The sequence below is a fragment of the Trachemys scripta genome, chromosome 1 (assembly GCF_013100865.1).
Source record: "Trachemys scripta elegans isolate TJP31775 chromosome 1, CAS_Tse_1.0, whole genome shotgun sequence".
NCBI classification, from domain to species: Eukaryota; Metazoa; Chordata; order Testudines; family Emydidae; genus Trachemys; species Trachemys scripta.
Window position 1 is genome coordinate 89660634 of NC_048298.1, and position 19892 is coordinate 89680525.

At 43.5% G+C, this 19892-nt stretch overlaps 1 protein-coding gene across 5 annotated transcripts in view; it reads left to right on the forward strand.

Moving 5' to 3' along the window:
* Positions 1 to 3878: 3878 nt before the first annotated feature.
* Positions 3879 to 19892, forward strand: part of MRTFA (myocardin related transcription factor A) — a 159128-nt gene continuing 143114 nt past the window's right edge. For 3 of the 5 annotated variants that reach the window (XM_034775847.1, XM_034775886.1, XM_034775856.1), the window contains exon 1: positions 3885 to 4028. In XM_034775847.1, the coding sequence (XP_034631738.1) occupies positions 3999 to 4028 (30 nt within the window). In that variant the 5' untranslated portion in view covers positions 3885 to 3998. Of the gene's footprint in view, positions 4029 to 17522; positions 17585 to 19892 lie in introns of all 5 variants that reach the window. The other 2 variants (XM_034775866.1, XM_034775875.1) reach the window with 1 other exon arrangement.

Below are 19892 nucleotides of genomic sequence, written 5' to 3' on the forward strand. Positions count from 1 at the left end.
GGGGGGGGGGATTTAAAGGGCCCGGAGCTCTGCAGCACCCGGAGCCCCGGGCCCTTTAATTTGCCCCTGAGCCCTGAGGGCTCCCAGCCACGCCTCTTCCCGATGAGGCCACGCCCCCTCAGGACTCCGGCAGTACCGGTAAGTCCTGTAAGTTACTTTCACCCCTGCCAGGTTCTTTAGTTAATTTAGAATCCAGTAATAGGTATAAGTAGTTCAAATTACTCTTACTAAAGTAAAATGCTGTTACTCTGCATTAGAATCATAGAATATTAGGGTTGGAAGAGACCTCAGGAGGCATCTAGTCCAATCCCCTGCTCAAAGCAGGACCAACACCAACTAAATCATCCCAGCCAGGGCTTTGTCAAGTCGGGCCTTAAAAACTTCTAAGGATGGATCCACAATCTCCCTAGATAACCCATTCCAGTGCTTCACCACCCTCCTAGTGAAATAGTGTTTCCTAATATCCAACCTAGACCTCCCCCACTCCCCACCCCCGCAACTTGAGACTATTGCTTCTTGTTCTGTCATCTGAAGTTTACAGGGCAAACATACCCTTTGTTTCAGCAACTCATTATGCTTTAGGTCTCCTTTCTTGGTAGCTGGTTTCAGAGTGGTAGCCGTGTTAGTCTGTATCAGCAAAAAGAACAAGGAGTACTTGTGGCACCTTAGAGACTAACAAATTTATTTGAGCATAAGCTTTCGTGGGCTAAAACCCACTTCATCGGATGCATGCAGTGGAAAATACAGTAGGAAAATATATATACATAGAGGACATGAAAAAATGGGTGTTGCCATACTAACTATAACGAGAGTAATCAGTTAAGGTAGGCTATCACCAGGAGAAAAAAAACTTTGTAGTGATAATCAGGATGACCCGTTTCCAACAGTTGACAAGAAGGTGTGAGTAACAGTAGGGGAAAAAATTAGCCTGGGGAAATAGGTTTTACTTTGTGTAATGACCCATCCACTCCCAGTCTTTATTCAAGCCTAATTTAATGGTGTCCAGTTTGCAAATTAATTCCAATTCTGCAGTTTCTTGTTGGAGACTGTTTTTGAATTTTTTTTGTTGGAGTATTGCGACTTTGAGGTCTGTAATCGAGTGACCAGGGAGGTTGACGTTTTCTCCAACTGGTTTTTGAATGTTATAATTCTTGACGTCTGATTTGTGTCCATTTATTCTTTTGCATAGAGACTGTCTGGTTTGGCCAATGTACACGCAGAAGGGCATTGCTGGCACACGACGGCATATATCACATTGGTAGATGATGGTGAACGAGCCTCTGATAGTGTGGCTGATGTGATTAGGTACTATGATGGTGTCCCTTAAATAGATATGTGGACAGAGTTGGCAACGGGCTTTGTTGCAAGGATGGGTTCCTGGGTTAGTTTTTTTGTTGGGTGGTGTGTGGTTGCTGGTGAGTATTTGCTTCAGGTTGGGGGGGCTGTCTGTAGGCGAGGACTCTACTTGCGCTACATTGATGACATCTTCATCATCTGGACCCATGGAAAAGAAGCCCTTGAGAATTCCACCATGATTTCAACAATTTCCATCCCACCATCAACCTCAGCCTGAACTAGTCCACACAAGAGATCCACTTCCTGGACACTACAGTGCTAATAAGTGATGGTCACATAAACATCACCCTATACCAGAAACCTACTGACCGCTATACTTACCTACATGCCTCCAGCTTTCATCCAGACCACACCACACGATCCATTGTCTACAGCCAAGCTCTAAGGGTACATCTACACTACAGCGGGGAGTCGATTTAAGATACGCAAATTCAGCTACGTGAATAGCGTAGCTGAATTCGACGTATTACAGCCGACTTACCCCGTTGTGAGGACGGCGGCAAAATCGACTTCTGCCGCTTTTTGTCGGCGGTGCTTACTACCACCTCCGCTGGTGGAGTTAGAGCGCCGATTCGGGGATCGATTGTCGCGTCCCGACGGGACGCGATAAATCGATCCCCGAGAGGTCGATTTCTACCCGCCGATTCAGGCGGGTAGTATAGACCAGGCCTAAGATTCAACCGCATTTGCTCCAACCCCTCAAACAGAGACAAACACCTACAAGATCTCTATCAAGCATTCTTACAACTACAATACTCACCTGCTGAAGTGAAGAAACAGATTGACAGAGCCAGAAGAGTACCCAGAAGTCACCTACTACAGGACAGGCCCAACAAAGAAAGTAACAAAACGCAACTAGCCATCACCTTCAGCCCCCAACTAAAACCTCTCCAACGCATCATCAAGGATCTACAACCTATCCTGAAGGACGATCCCTCACTCTCACAGATCTTGGGAGACAGGCCAGTCCTCGCTTACAGACAGCCCCCCAACCTGAAACAAATACTCACCAGCAACCACACAACACACCACAAAAACAGTAACCTAAGAACCTATCCTTGCAACAAAGCTTATGCTCAAATAAATTTGTTAGTCTCTATAGTGCCACAAGTACTCCTCATTCGTTTTTCTTGGTAGCTGTATCTGAGACAGAGTTGTAAATTTTAACCACTAGAGGTCATAGACTGTCTGCAATACAATATGGTTAGGTTTGGAAAGATTCCATTTTTATTGGTAAATGTCGATTTCACCAAACACAACAAATAATGAAACAGTATTTCCACAGATGACGATTGTAATTTACTAATAGGCAAAGAAGAAAAACACCGCTTTTGAATTTAGCAGAGTTTGATTTAAGGCTACAGACGCTCACTGCCTTATGCAAGCATTTCGTTGCGGAACGCCTTGCGTAACTCAAATTTTGCGTAAATCGGGAACATATACCGGACCATTACGCAAAAATAAATAAATAAAAATAAAAATAAAAAAAATCTAGTTTACGGAACGTACGGAACTTTTTCTGTAAGTGCGGATTTGCGTAAGTAGGGTTTGCGTAACCCGGAGAGCATCTGTATTTATTTTGTATATTTTGACATGATGTTGACAACTTGTGTGTTAGGTTATAAAGCTTTAGCTTTTTGAATCTCAATTTCTACTGTAATTAAATAATTATTATCTGACCCCCTCCCGTAAATTCCTGCAACTGTGAAAATTTAAATGGATAAAAATAAAAAAGCTTAAAAATAAAATTGATATTTTAAATAGAAATTATTAAAAGTAATTTGAATTTTGCCAAGTCTAAACTTGACAGCTGAAAAAATGCTTTCTACAGAATGGTGGAAAGCTGGATCCTCACCCTGCCCGGCAGCTCCCCTGCTGTCCCCGTCCCGGGCTCCCTGCCCAGCCCTGCCAGCCCCCCTCGCTCTTGCCCCGCAGCTCCCCTGCTGTCCCCGTCCCGGGCTCCCTGCCCAGCCCTGCCAGCCCCCCTCGCTCTTGCCCTTCAGCTCCCCGGCTGCCCCCGTCCTGGGCTCCCCGCACAGATTTATACTAAGTTGCTGGCCCAGTATTTTGGGACGTCTCTTTTTTGGGCCTGCAGTGCGGGGGTGGGGCACAGTGTCGGTGAAACGCGATTTCCATTGCCGCACTGATCGTGCCGCCCTCCCTTTGGTAAGGCCGCCCACGGACGGTGCCCTGCCTCCCATGCACACACTGAGGGAGTTCGAGGGAAGTTTGAGGCCCACTGGGTACTATCCCTTTAAGAGTCCAGACATCTCCGTTCCCCAGAGGGCTAAACACTCTAACCTCGTCAACTGTCGAGGAAATGAATTCTATCTTCTAATTGGCGGCGTTGTAAGCCAGTCACAAGTAGTTCCGCCCCATCCCCTCTTGCCCTTCCCATTCATGTCCGTTAGCTTCCCAGGCCGCTCGACAGTCACTGGTTGGCGTTCGTGACACTCAACTACCTCTGCGGGTGCCGATTGGCAACACGAGCCGTCAATCATTAGCCAAGGCGCGGGTGGGGCGGGACAGTTTCCGTGGCTGAGGAGCCGGCGGCGGCGAGGCAGGGTTACCACCAGTTCGGGGAAGTTTATTCTCGGGGGGCGGCGACGGCGAGGGGGGCGGCTCCGGAAGGGGACGAGGCGATGCTGAAGCCGGGATGGAGCCGTGACCAGGTGAGTGTGAGGTTCGGGCCTCTGAGAGAACCGAGTCCCCCCCCCCCTTCGCTGCAGGGTCCCTCCATGTAGGGGGGAGGGATCCGCCCTCCTCGGAGACACTGGGGCCCGCTCCCCGCCCCCCGCCTGTTAGCGCCGCGGATCGTTCTGCGTCCCGCCCCCCCCCGCCCCCGAGACCGGGTCCCTGCTCGCTCTCTGCGGCGCCTCTCCCTCCGCACACACTGCCCCAGGGAGACACCCCGTATCCCCCAGCGCAGGGAGACACCCCGCCCCCAACCCAGGGAGAGGCCCCTCCATGAGCCCTCCCAGTGACATGCTTTGTTGCCCCCCCCCCCCCCGTTGAGACCCCTCGTTCTCCCCTCCTCAGTCACGGCCCCAGTGAGAGCCCCCATTCCCTTATGAGCCCTCCCAGAGAGACACTTCATCCGTGAGACGCCTCTTCCGCCCCCCCAGTAATATCTCATCTCTCGCCACCTCATCCTCGTGAGCCCCCCCCAAGTTGAGACACCTCATTTCCTCCTCCTGCCTCTCTGCTCTAATAAAACACCTCATCAGCCTATGAGTCTATCCGTGAAATACGTCACCCCGATGAGCCCTCTTCCAGCGTGCTGCAGAATTCCCTCCCTGAGACACCTGAAGTGCTGAATTCCCCCACTGCTCGTAACCCCTCCTGTAATGACCTGCTGTATCTTTCCCTTTCCTCCCATGTACCCCCACTTAATATTTAGCAACTGTTTCCTCATATTATTTACAGTCCTGGGGGCTGTTTTTATATTATGGTGTGTGCATCAGAAAGTCCCCATGCTGTCTGCACCTGCATTGGGTTAGTTTTCTTAGGCTACATCTACACTACAGGGGTGGGGGTCGATTTAAGATACGCAAATTCAGCTACGCGAATAGCGTAGCTGAATTCGACGTATCGCAGCTGACTTACCCCGCTGTAGGGACGGTGGCAAAATCGACCTCTGCGGCTTCCCGTCGACGGCGCTTACTCCCACCTCCGCTGGTGGAGTAAGAGCGTCGATTCGGGGATCGATTGTCGCGTCCCAACGGGACGCGATAAATCGATCCCCGAGAGGTCGATTTCTACCCGCCGATTCAGGTGGGTAGTGTAGACCCAGCCATAGTGATGTGTACTCTGTCCCTAGCTGAGGCCTTGGATTTTCACTATGTGGGTAATGCATATTTAAAATAACTCCAACACCATGGTGGATCAGGAGCTACCTAGAAGACTCCAGTTCTTCACCTGGGTAACGGTAGAACCTTGCATGAGCAATACTTGTATGTCCTGATGTAGGCAGAGTGATCACATGTGAAAACTGATTTTTTGCATTAGTGTATACTGGTGGTGCAACAAGTATTGTAAATCATGTTTGTGAGCAAAACATATAGCAAAGACCTTTGTGCATTCCATCTGTGTATGTGTTCCCTACTGCACCATGCAAACTTTTAGCTGACACAGTCATAGAATATCAGGGTTGGAAGGGACCTCAGGAGATCATCTAGTCCAGTGGTCCCCAACCTTTCCGTGTGGTGGGTGCTGGCCGACTAGCTGCTGAGGAGCGTGACTGCTGGACATGCAGCTGCCGAAGTGCCGCCAAGAAGTGTTGCCGCCGAAATGCTGCTGAAAATTGGCATTTCGGCAACTGCTTGTCTGGTGGCCACACACTCCTCGGCGGCTAGTTGTCCAGTGCCCACCATGGTGCCCGCGGGCACAGCGTTGGGGACCCCTGATCTAGTCCAACCCCCTGCTCAAAGCAGGACCAATCCCCAGACAGATTTTTGCCCCAGGTCCCTAAATGGCCCCCTCAAGGATTGAGCTCATAATCCTGGGTTTAGCAGGCCAATGCTCAAACCACTGAGCTATCCCTCCCCCCATGTTTCTATCTATGCTAAACCTTGAGTGGGCTGGGCTGGGCTAGTGGTTTTGAATTTGCTTGTGTTTACAGCCTTTCCTTTCCTTCATCATGCTTGTATAGCTTAAGTAGCAGGGCATTTGCAATTGCATCTCAGCCTGTGCTCAACAAGAAATGTGTTTTGAAGGGTTGCAAAGTGCTTCCGTTTAAAACTATTATATAGATCTTTTACAAAGCATTTTGTCTTTATGTGAGCCAACAGATATTCAGTGCACCATAAGATTTTGATGAGGAAGTTCCTGCAGAACATGGGGGACTTTTACTGTGTACTTTGCTAAGGACCATAACACAAAATTTAAATTGCAAAGCTAACTAAACCCAAACGTGTGTATTCATTACCTTCACTAAGCATGCTGAAGGGGACATTAAGAAATAAATTTTAGCTAAGCCTTAATTGTTTTCGCTTTGAAATGTGCATGTCACTTTTGTTTTGTGAAGATGTCCCTGAATGCATCATTGCAATAAGATTTCTGGTACCCGTGATGTCACAGAATGATGCTTTCAGAACTGTCTTCAGTGAACAAGAAAGTGACAGGATTAGAGGATGCTGAGGAAAGAACTTAAAAATGTTAAATTAAAATATTTTTGGCTAGCTCCTTCTTCCCCTCCCCCCAAGCCTGGCTTTTGGCAGGATTTACACATGAGATAAACTCAACCTTTATTGTACCTTTGTATTTCACCTTTATAATAAGCTTACTTTGCTATTATATCTTTTTAACTTCTGTAAAGTGCAGTTTCTTAACTGAGTAATTCTGAAAGGTGTGTTGACCTTCAGAAATATGTATAAATGAACTCTGCAGCATCAGTTCCAAAGTGTATCTTCTTTCTTGTATGTAAAGCATTAATAAGGGAAATGGACCATTTGTTAAAGCATTGTTATAATTCATGTTGTAGGAGTGCTTCAGGTCCGGTGCACTTGAGGGAGTGGCAGAATGGAATCCATAGTAATAGTATCTCATTCCTGCTGATTAAGGAATAGTTTAAGGTTCTTACTGTCTGGAATTATATTAGCTACCAGTTGTGGTCTAGGACACCAAAGTGAAGATAGAAAATAGCAGTGTAACTGCATGTTGACTCTAAACTCCTGTTTCTGTTCTTTACACACTCCTGCTGAAAGGAGGAGGAAAAACTTGATCACACTTGAAAATAAATGCCACATAGTCTTGGGAGAAAAAGGAAAACTTGGTATCTCTGTCCTTAGTAACTTGCTGAGAAAAGGCCCCATCCTCCTCCTTCCATTCCCTTTCATAATATTTTTGGCATCTGAATTGTCAGGAAAAAAAGAAGACATTTTAATTGCTAATTATTGCTGCCTTTGCACCAGTTTTCCTGCAGCAAATAAAATATATGTAAATAATCTGCCTCTGCTCTAGTGGGTTGAATCAGTATTTGCATTAATATCAGTTCAGCTTGGACCAATCACTTTTTTTTTATCATCTGGGAAAGTTGGCAACACCTTTTTTTTAGAGGGCAATAAACAGTTTGTCAAATATGACACAGAAAGAAATGGTATTCAGAAAGTGTGTGTGGGTGAGTGTTGTCTGAAAGTATCATGATAACAGCGGTATGGCAACTTCTCCCCTTAAATATGAAGTAACAGGAGATCCTTGGATTCAAAGATTGGTACTTGCTTTTGATTGTAAAGCAGGGGGATGCTTTGGCTCTTAGTGCATTTTGCTTGTGTTTATTCCATAAAAATCTGTATTTTGCACAGACCCTTGTATCCCTAAATCCTAACAGGAATGTTGCATCTTCCACCAGTTAGAGTATCCTTGCTTTTCAAGGAAAATATGACTTCTTGATTTCTCGTACTATTGATCTCTGATCATATTGCAGATTACCCTCAATTGCAGGGATAATAGATATACAGGAAAACCGAAGCAGATTATAGTCAGCTATGGAGATTAGAGTCCTGGGAGCTGTAACCAACAAAAGGTGACTGGCCCCAATAAAAGTGAAGTCCTACATCCAGAGAGAGGAAATAAGCAGCCCAAATATAGAGTGGGGGGTGGGAAATGTAACTCAGCAACTGTTTCCATTCATTAAAGGGAGTTTTTCCATCCTGTCTCATTAATACTATACTAACATTGTTTTCATTTCATCAGTCTCTAAATTTTACAGGGACTGTTTGGAATTGGGTGGTTGGGAGAGGAGGTGTGCAACAGAGGGGCTCTATCTTAATAAGTGGTCCACACTATGAAAATATTTGAGAATTGTTCTGTAGTAACACCTATACAAGAGACCACCTTTATGAGAATATTCAATCAAGAGACTACCCCGGAATATTCACTGGTACCCTGAGTACAACTCTTCTGCACCTATAATAGAAAATTATCTCCAATAAGTTAAGGATTTATCAGTCCCTTGAATGGTTGATTCAGACAAGTTTCACTATATTAAACAAATGCCTAAAATGTTTTTAGAAATACAGTGGAACCTGCTTAAAATTAAATTGTATCTAGTAAATCTATAGTGACGCAAAACTGGTTGAAATTCTGTGGCCTGTGTTGTGTGAGATGTCAGAGTAGACAATCATAATAGTCCTGTCTGGCCTTTAAAGTTTCCACATTGTTCAGTGTTTAGAAAAATTATACAAATTGCAGTTAGAGTGGCAGTGACCCTTCGCCGGGGCTGGCTTTAAGCATCAGCAAAGCCCTATAACTTACGGGCCAGCACACTCTCTCTCTCCTGGCCAGGGGGACCAGAATGAGAGGCAGCTCATAGCCTGGATATCCACTCTGCTGCCCCATCTCTTTCTGGAGAGGAATTCCATGCTCCTTAAATTGAAATTCTGGGGTGAGGGAGGGAAGGGGAGAAATTGCTTCACTATAAGAAGGTTTCATTATACCTGTTAAAAATGTATCTCTAGTTTACTTTAGTGAATCTGATGTGTTTGAAGTGGTTTCATATAGGCTTTCTACCCAAATATACCCAAATACAAGGTATAACAACTTTGATGAGTCTTCTGCCGCTCATGCTGTCAAGCTGCTCCATTCCTAATAATTCACTATTATGTGTAAGATGCTTTATGAAACATACTGGTGATTTACATGGGCCACCTTGATTGCATTGGCCTAATTAGTGCTACAAAAGTAATCCCTCCCCCCCCTTGGTGTTCACCCCTTCTTGACAACTATTGAGAATAGGTCACTTCCACCTTAATTGAATTGTCTCGTTAGCACTGACTCCCCACTTGGTAAGGCAACTCCCAGCTTTTCATGTTCTAGAATATATCTTCTGCTTACTGTATTTTTCACTCCGTGCATCTGATGAAGTGGGTTTTAGCCCACGAAAGCTTATGCCCAAATACATTTGTTAGTCTCTAAGGAGCCGCAAGGGCTCCTCATTGTTTTTGGCGATTTACTTGTAACTAGATCTAGTGTTTAGTAAGTCTTTAAAGGAAGAATACTGTGTAATAGGATTTTTTTTTTTAGCAGAGTTGGGGTGACGTTCAGCTCTTTTCCTGGGAGATTGAAGAGGAGGTAGTGTTATATGATAGGAAAATTAATTTGTTCATCCGTCTGGAACTACCAAATCCTTGCTCCAGGCAAGTGAAATGTAATTGTTTCATGCTGAACTCACTGCTGAAGTGCATTGATGAGTGTATCTGATCTGAAACTGTAAACTAAAACTGGCCTATGAAATGGATGATTGTCTGCTCAGCCAGCCACTTTGGTGAATTTTCTTTTCTGGCTACCTTCAGCTAGTACCATTCTGCACTTCAGGAAGAGAACATATGGTTAATTACATATGTACATTGCCTGGCCCCTTCCCCCGTCCCCCATTCCCTTCCCCTTTTGGAGTGCAGCTCCTTTAGGGAAAATGATTGGGAGTGGGATGAGAACAGTTTTAATTTTCAGCCTCCTATCTGAGGTGCTGGTCTGTTGATGCTCTTGAGATTTTTAAGTGCAGGTTGGATTAGCAGTGTGTCCTTGAAGGAAATAAATGACATGCATTCTTTATACAGGAGCCTTCCTTCTGCCATGATGTCATGTTTTTGGCAGTGAGAAACAAATGGCAGTAACAGTAGTTCATCCTCTTCAGCCCCATTATTGATCCATATCAATTTCTGTTTTGAGACAAACTTATATTTTGATCACTTAGTTTGTCTTTGGAAATGTTATGTTAAATTTGGTTATCTTCTACTTTGTATCCTAGGTTCAGTTTTATATTTAAGAAATCAAAAGTAGTGGATATAATCTGTATAATGCTCTTTTCTATCTTGCTCTCTTCTGTGTTCATCTATCATTATACCACCTCTGTAGTTTCAGGCATTGTCAGATTAATTAGTTAATTTTTAAAAGATTTATATAAAAAATAAGAATGGAATTAATTTATTAAAAATAAATATGCTCTTTAAAGCTTAGAAACTGAATTATGAGTTGCTAATTGGTGATTTCTTTTTGGTCTGCTGGTAAAGTACTGTTATGTGCTGCCTCTCGGGTGGAATTCTAGTCCTGTTTCATTTAGTCTTGTTCGTAGGCAAGCCTTCTCTTTCAGTTTGGTCCTCCTTTCGTAATAGGAAAGGCATGCAGATTCCAGTCCCATAGCATTCAAATAATTGTGGTCCATGAAAACCCTTTTGGCAGGAGACTTCAGGTGCACAATTAATTAATCTGAGAGAGGAAACAAAACATATGAGGGGATTGTTTTGAACTGCATATAGAAGTCGCATGCATTTGGCTTCTCTTCTTGGGCAGGCAAAGAGCAGGATAAGGAATGCATCACTTTGTAATCTGGATGTGTAGCATGTATTTGGTAGCCCAAAGTCAGCTCTGTTGGCAAACCATACTTAAGTAAACCACCAATGTGGTGATTTTGTGAATTTTTGATAAGATGAATATAGGTGTGAATTGAACATAGGACTGGGAGCCAGGTGCTCCAGACTTCTGGTCCTGGCTCTGTCACTAACCACCTTTATGGAATTGGGCAAATTATTTAACCTCTAATTCTCAGTTTCCTTAAATGGAGAATTCTTTCTCTCCTATTGTCTGTTAAAGATTAATGCTTGTAAAGTGCCTGAGAGATGAAAATCACTATGAAAGTATTAATATTTTATTATTATGGACTGAGGCCTAACACTAGTATGGTTTTGGCCACCAAACAAACAGTTCACTCTTTTTCTTATTGACGAAAAGTGTTCCTTTTCTGTCATGACTCTTGGTCTCCCCTATTTTCTTCCTCTGCTGTGCACAATCCAAAGGGGAGTCAATTTTCTGTCATGTATTAGGAACAGTTCCTAATCTGTTAAGAATAAATAAATTCCAGGGATGTAGTATTAGTGGAGAGATTTCCCATAGCAGGAGCCAGTGTGAGCATGAGTATAACGAACTATTTGTCTTGTGCCCTATTAGTGCATTGGCCCAAAGATAGTCTATGTATATTACATATGGTAGAATATGACCAAGAATAGTAGCTGTAAAGAGGGTGAAGACTCTAATTCTGGCAGTCTGCCAGAATTCAGGTTGGTTTAGTTGCACCATTTGCTGACTTGCTTGGGATTGATAGCTTTAATTTTTCTAACCCATTTTATATAAATGCAAACCAGGAGGGTTTGTTTTCTTTAGAAATGTTGGGATAAAATCTCATTCCTACACAGATGTGTAACTGATTGTAATCTCTTCAGTGGCACCGCTTTTAAAATCTTGCAATCTCCAGCAGCTCCATTTTCTAATTTAGTTTATAAAAGCAGCAAGTAAGGATTAGATTTGCATGAGAGCCCATGTTCTCAAAAACTAAACAGTGGGCAATATGGGGGGGGATAGCATCCAAGTGTAGGGTGACAAATGATATAGAAGGATTTCGAAGTTCCCAGGATTGGTTTAACCCATAAAATCTGAGAGAATGTTAGGGAGTGACATTCTACTCTCTGTGATGCTCCCCAGAGGTGCTTAGGGTTTTGAGGTACTTCACCACCACCTGCCCTTAATGCAAAGCAGTTTTACCTGCTGTATCTAGCACCCTGAAACTAACAGCCTCTGGCCACAGACAAGCACTGACTTCCAGATCTCTGCAGACCTCCGTGCGCCTCTGAAAGCATCCCCTTCTGTAGTATCCAGCCCATCACTAGACACTCACAGAAATAACCTGGGAAGCGGTCTCCAAAGACACAGTGTACACACACACAGCTTGACTGGCACAACTCAGGACTAGGTCCTTTATGATAACACAGCATTGGGATATACTTATAATGAAAACACAGATGTTTATTTATAAAGATTAAGATTTTTAAGAGATAGTGAGTAAGAACAACAGATTACAAGTAAAACAAAAGGAATAACATGTTTCTTAGGGCAGGTCTTCACTACGGGGGGGGGTCGATTTAAGATACGCAAATTCAGCTACGCGAATAGCGTAGCTGAATTCGACGTATCTGAACCGACTTACCCCACTGTGAGGACGGCGGCAAAATCGACCTCCGCAGCTCCCCATCGACGGCGCTTACTCCTACCTCCACTGGTGGAGTAAGAGCGTCGATTCGGGGATCGATTGTCGCGTCCCGACGAGACGCGATAATTCGATCCCCGAGAAATTGATTTCTACCCGCCGATTCAGGCGGGTAGTGTAGACCTAGCCTTAGAGTTTAAACTTAATTCTGACAGGCTAAAATCTTTGTCTAAAGCAATTTCTCACTTAAAGCAACCTCTCAGCCTGACTAGCCCACGTGACCAGAATCCAACTTTCATGAATGCAAAAAGCACTGTCCTTTTGGCTTCCTCATTGAAGGATAAGAAAGGGGTCCTTTCTCTTTCCTCATATGGTCCAGTAAACTGTTGAAATGTCCCTTTTGAAGTGCACCTCCAGATAAGACTCTTCTCCCATGTTGCTTGTTCAGTGTACTTCCCCCTCCCCCCCCCGTTGGTTTCACATACTCCTGTCAATCATTTTACCCATTGCCTTCCTGAGCAAATTGGACCTCCATTGTGTTGGCTATACCATGCTTAATTTACATCAAAGACACGGATAGGTGAATAGCTATGCTTATGTCTGGCAGAAGACCTGTTTGTTCACTCTGCCTTGTTATAGACTTTAAAACATAATTTCAGTGTATATATACACTTTCTTATATAGTGTCAGTAGGTACATTTCACAGTGATATTAATGGCCAGTGTGTCATTGGCTTCCGTTTAATATCTTAAAAGACACTTTTTGGGTAATTACTGAGAAAGCAGTGTTTTGTTAGGGTGACCAGATGTCCCAATTTTATAGGGACAGTCCCAATTTTTGGGTCTTTTTCTTATATAGGCTCCTATTACCCCCCCCACCTCCATCCCGATTTTTCACACTTGCTGTCTGGTCACCCTATCTGTAGTGAGTTGGTGACATAGAGTAGTGAACCCTTTCCCAACTGGTACCAATGGACCTCTGTGGCACACCCGCTGTAGCTGATTTTACTAGTTTATTAGCTGGGAATTTATCTCACTTATGAATTGAGCTGTGATAATTTACAGTGTTAGTGGGCTGAGATACAGTTCAATTGGGCAGCAAGCCTGGGGTTGCTCATAAAGTAGGGATTACACAGCTGCAGGGAAGACAGCAGCTGTGAGGATGGGCAGCTATGCAACTGAAATATCAGTTGCCAGTAAAGATTGGTGTGGAGAGATGCAGAGAACTCTGTTTCCTCACAGTCTAAGAAGGGAGTTGAATGTGCTGGCTCCACATCACCACTTTCTAGTTTAGGGGAGCAAGAAATCAAAATTGGAAAGCTAGTCTTGGTTTTGTGCATGATACTTTGTGATATGAGGTTTACTTTTTGTTCATTTCATGGTGGGACAAGAGTCCACATCACAAATTGCTACAGTCTCATTTAATTCTGTTTTTCATCCTGGTTGACAGTCTGAGTGACCAAGAACTGATAGATGAAGAATGAATTCTGTGCTGGTCCATTTAAGTGTTTGTCTTTACTGCAAGGTTGACTTGAGTCCCATCCACATACAACCCTTAACCTGAGTGTAGTTGTGCTTTCAACTCCAGTTGGCTGACCAATCGGGGGGGGGGGGGGGGTATAGGCTAAAACTCAAATAAGCAGAATTGGTTAGTTGCTAACATGATGGCTCTGAAATGTGGATGCAGGCTAGCTCCACTCAAGTGGCACTAATCCTACAGTGCCTTTCCACAATTCCCCCCACTATGTGCTCAGAAAGGATTGGCAAATTCTCCCACAGTTCAATGGGAAAGAATTTATAAAGTGGCTAAGCTTACTGCAGGTACATGGAATCCTGGGCTATGCCCCCAGAAGTCTGTTCCACACACATCAGTGCCAGTGTGAGCACAGCAGCTTGAGTGTTATTTTGAGGCGTCTGCTCTCACTTGAGCTGGACTAATTCAAGAGGAATAACTTGAGTTTAGATAACTCAAGTTAACTCTGCAGTGAAAACATACCTAAATTGGGATTCCTGGACTTTTGCGGCTGGAAGTAGAGGAGGAGGAGTATGTACTGAGTCCTTGTGTTCTACCTTTTCAGGGGAGAAATAGAGAAACTGTTTTATGACTGTCCATCTGGTACTGGTCACCAGTACAATTCACTTAAAGGCTTTTAAAAGATATAGGTTCAATCTGAAAGGCAGTTTGGTTGCAGGAACAATTGGGCACAGAACCTCAGTTGCCACATTCAGATCAGAGACTTGTGCCAGTTGGTAAATTTCCATGCTGTTCAGCCACTCCCAAGTTCCAAGTCACCAGCGAAGGCAAATAACCCATTGTAATCACTGGAATAGCAGCAGTTTGGCCTGAACATGTAAACAGTGGTGTATAAACATTTCCATTGGATGGAGAAGTTTATTAGTAAGATGAGACTTCTGCATTTCTTAGCGATGATAACACTACTTTTTTTCTTCAGGAAAACTTAGGTGGTAGAATTTTGCCTGCAGTGATTTCTTATAGTTAAAGGCAAAAAGGAGTGGAAAAGTACTTACTTTTTGATCATGTCCTGGTAGAGACAGGCAATAAAGGCAATGTAATTTAAAATATTTTCCATCAATAATTAACAGTTATCAGATTAATCTTTGGTCCGTGACTGAGTCACTGAAAATCTCTTTCAATTGCTTCCTCTCTTTAGGCTCTTAAAATCAAAAAAGGACATGCCATATAATTCTGTTAAGTGTTATCCAGTGACCAAAAATTGACAGGCCAGCAGGAGTTATTTAGCTGAAAGGCTTCACCAGCTCCTCTCGATTTTCATGCGAGTGGAGTTGCTCTAGAGGTGACTTACAGTCTACTGGTAAAAGAAAAAGGGAGGTTGCAAACAGAGTAGGGAGTTAACTCTTATTTACTTTAATTTATATCAATACAATATGTTGGAACTGGAAAAAAATCTCAGGAAATGCACACACATGAATGTTCTTCAGAGCTTTCCATTACCCAATTTTTAGGGCACAATCTCCATAAAAAATATAAGGATGTCTAGCAGAATCATTTTAGCATATCAATAGATAACAAGGCTTTTTATGCAGCAAAGTGAGAGACTAAACTTTTATCTTCCATCATTCTCTGCCTTTGTGTGTAGGAGACTTGCCAAGGTGTTTTGTGGCTTCAGGAATAAATTTTTTTGCCTTGCCTAGCCTAGGAAAATTAGGATCTGTTTGTCAGCATAGCCTCACCAGTGATAGCAATGGTGGAGGTGCAGTGTGGATGTGAGACAACCATGTACACCCCCCCCCTTTTGTCGGGTTGTAAGTACAATCCCATAAATTTGGCAAAATCTTTCTGAAAAGTTGTTTTGACTTCTGCTGTGTCCATTTTCATAAGCAGGCATTTTGTGTTGACATTTAAATGGTCAGAAGTAGGTGTAGAAGTTAATAACTCACTGAGCTGAATTTAGTAAGGAGTGGGGGCCATCTTGGTTTATTTGGCTGGAGACTGGCAAGGCTGGACAGTGCTGCAGCATGCTGAATTCATGTGAAGAAGGATAGAAATATGTTTTTCACAATGACCGTTCAAATTCTGTCAGAAGATCTTAAAATGGCAAGATCTTCAAGTTTAATATTTGCATCAGTTTAGATTAGGGTGGTAATAGTTTAACCACCTTGCAGTGTGCTGCCTCCAGAACAATTGTTGCCCAGGTAGAAGTGGAATTCTTTTTAACAAATTTATATTTTTGCAGTTGCCTTGCATATGTCTTTCCCTTCTCAGCTTTTAGGCAGTGGAGTGAATTTTTTTAAGTTTGGGCCTGTTTTGTAACTGTCCAAGCACCTAAGTGTGGGTCACGTGTTTCTTCAGTCCTCTTTACCCTACCCGCCCTTCTGATGCTCATAATATTTTCTGTTGCACATCCCCTACATTTTTCAGCGTTGCTTTGTTACTTCATAATGGCAACAGGACTGTCAGGGCTGAAGCCTATACAGTGGGAAGCAGAGGCTGTTTTTTTCCAGAGATGATATGATAATCTGCCACTGACTGCAGTGATTTCCTCCACCTCTTTAGAGGGGTGCTGATGATGATTATGTAGCCCTTACTATAAACAGAAATGTATTTTGGAGTAGAAAGCAGAATAAAGTTTTGTATCTGAGGGTATGTCTACACTACCGTGGTAAATCGACCTACGGTACGCAACTCCAGTGATGTGAATAACGTCACTGGAGTCGACTTACCTTAGATCAAGTTACCGCGGGGTCTACACCACGGGGGTTGATGGGAGAAACTCTCCCGTTGACTTACCTTACTCTTCTCGTCGGGGGTAGAGTACAGGAGTTGACTGGAGAGCGATCTGCTGTCGATTTGGTGGGTCTTCATTAGACCCGCTAAATCGACCGCTGGTGGATCGATCTCAGAGTGTCGATCCTGGCTGTAGTGTAGATGTAGCCTGAGTCCTTCGTATGGCTACTCATCATTTTATTAAGAAAGTTATCTGTATGGAGGATGGATGTGAATGAGGAGAGCCCACAGTTAGTGGTTGGAAACCTGTTTCCATCCTTACTGTCTTCTCATTAAGATAGCAAGCTGTAAGGAGGATCTGAAATAATGACTAACTTTAGTTTCTGGTCCACCTTAGTTAGTGCTTCTGGCATATGTTCATATTCAGGCTATGGCACCAAGCAAAAATAGGGTGTTTTAATGCTTACATGTTTAACTCAACATCTCACGTAAGGTTTCAAGAAAAAGTCTGCAGAAATATGAGATTCCTGTTGCAATCTTGGCAAAGTCATGGCATGTATGTTGCCTTTTCTTGTCCTCTCTTTTGTTTGGATGGGTAACATAAGAAATAAACTAGTCATAATGTTCTCCCAGATTCCTCATTCTGTGTTTAGGGCTGGGCTGGTTGGGGGAGGGGCAGTTTATGTACTGAATATTGTTGGCACTCGAGGTCTCAAGACAGTGTGGTCCTTGGAACTGAAAGAGCAACAAAACTGAACTAGAAGTGCTACCTTGGCAGTGCTAAGGGTGCAACTGCCAAAATGGAGGTGGTATTTACCTGTTTCAATCCTACTTTTGTCAATGTGTGTATCAAAATACTCAAAGGTAGTGACAAAAAACCCTCTGGGAGGAACTCTGTATCATGCTGAAACAGATGTGGGCTGTTTTGTGTATGAAGAGCCTTGAATTTGTGTTTTTTTTGTTTTTTGTTTTTTTCCCTTTTCAGTGATCATAGGGAGCTGCTGGCATGGAACCAAACTGTGTTTGTTTGTGGGAACTGTAAGCAAGGTATGTATAAACAAATTTCCCCTCTGGAGAGGGCAGTTTCATATCTTTGTTTTCAAACCTATTTGCTCTTTTGTACTATAGCTTTAAATTTACTGTTGCCTTATTGGCACTATCACTGTCATTGCCCTACTCCACTGAAGATGGAATTTTGGAAACCCCTATAGACATGAGACCTGACTGCTTCCCAAAAGAGAGAAAAACACAGGACACATCTATACTAGTACTATCGCAAGTGTAAACAGACGTTGACACGCTGTTGTAGTTACATCCAACACTGAATGCATCCATGTAGCAGCATTTTTCTAGTCATAAGAAAGTCAGAGTTGGCTTGTATCTTGCTGAAGAGCCCAGTTTGTATTATATTGGTAGAAACAACCTTGTTTCTACCCATACTGCCTCAGCTGCTGGTCTCAGTACAGAGAAGTGTGTTAAATACAGTATGTTCATATGGGATGTTTTCCTGTACTGAAACTGTTCTATATAAGTTCTTATACCATGCTTGTATCTGAATGCTTTTAAGGTAGGTAGGCTGGCTCGCTCTGTTATACACAAACAGGCGATGCTGTCTACACAGAAGAATTGCCATATTAGAACTCAATTACGGCCTGGCAATTGTGATATAAACCTGCCCAAAAGAATTGATGATACAGGGTAGACCTCAGGATCAGGAGCCATGTGTTAAACAATCATTTTTGGCCATAGGCCAAGTGTAGTCACCTGTATCTGTTACAGCCTGGTTAACTAACTTGTTAAAAGTTGACTGTAATGGAGTCCAAAGAGACAGAAAAGCATTAGTTCAATTCTAGTAGCACTGACAGGCTGTAAAGCCAGGCTTAAGGTTTGTTTTAGATTTCTCCAATGTACTGGTTCAGTTCAGTATTACTCCTTTTTTTTTTTTTTTGGAGTGGGGGAAAAGAGATGGCTTATTTGACTGTAGTGGAGGCTGAATCCTTTACCGCAGAACTGGTAAAGCATGGGCAACACCAGTGCAAACTTCTCCCACATTATTTATTACCCATTTATTCTCCACCAGTGTGCCTTAGATCTCAAGTCATAGGGCCATGTTTAGGGATGAAAAGAATAAATTTCCCTGCCTATTCTGTCCTTAATACTTTTGGCTAACAAACCAATCATCTTGGGTGGAATGTTAATATGTTCTAAAGCAGTGGTGGGCAGCCCATGGGACGCACACAGCCCATCAGGGTAATCCGCTGGCAGGCCGCGAGACAGTTTGTTTACATTGACTGTCCGCAGGCACGGCCGCCCTCAGCTCCCAGTGGCCGCGGTTTGCTGTTCCTGGCCAATGAGAGCTGCGGGAAGTGGCAGCCTGCACGTCCCGCAGCTCCTGTTGGCTGGGAACGGTGAGCCGCGGCCACTGGGAGATGCGGGCAGCCGTGCCTGCCAGCGGATTACCCTGACGGGCCACAGATTGCCCACCACTGTGCTAAAGTATACCAGGATCATTGCTGCCTAGATATTTGCAACAGCTGGAAATCCATAGGTTGATGTAGGCAGGTGTCACAATGAAAATAAAGGGAATAAAAGATCTTGGATAATTTGGTATCATCTGCTGGCCTTGACATTGAAATGGATGTCATGTTAGTATTCAGAGAGCTGAAAACCATATTGAAGAAACTGGGATTCCAAATTGGGGACCATTGAGGGGGAAGGTAGGGAAGTTAAACTCAGATTGGTGTAACTTCTGGGGATTCAGAGCATGTGAGATTCTCATGATTGGAGAGGGTGAATGGGCCTAGAAAACTTCAGGCAGTCTCTGCTCATGACCCACACAGATGGGTTAGTCTGATAAGGGGGGGGAGGAACACTTCAGGGAATATACCTCTTCAGTACCTGTAAATTAGTTTTTCTCCAAATCCTCTGCTTTCCACAATAAAGGTCTTGTATTAATAACTCTCTAATGGCTTTTGAACTGCTGGATCAATTTCACTAGCCTATGTGAATAAAATAAAACTGGCCCTTTGCCCTGCCCTTGGATGGTAGTGGTTGCTCTAGAATGCCAGAGGAAATTATTTTATACTGTGGGTGAAACCTTTAAAGGAATGACAGGTTTCAGAATAGCAGCCGTGTTAGTCTGTATCCGCAAAAAGAAGAACAGGAGTACTTGTGGCACCTTAGAGACTAACAAATTTATTAGAGCATAAGCTTTCGTGGACTACAGCCCACTTCTTCGGATGCATATAGAATGGAACATATATTGAGGAGATATATATACACACATACAGAGAGCATAAACAGGTGGGAGTTGTCTTACCAACTCTGAGAGGCCAATTAATTAAGAGAAAAAAAA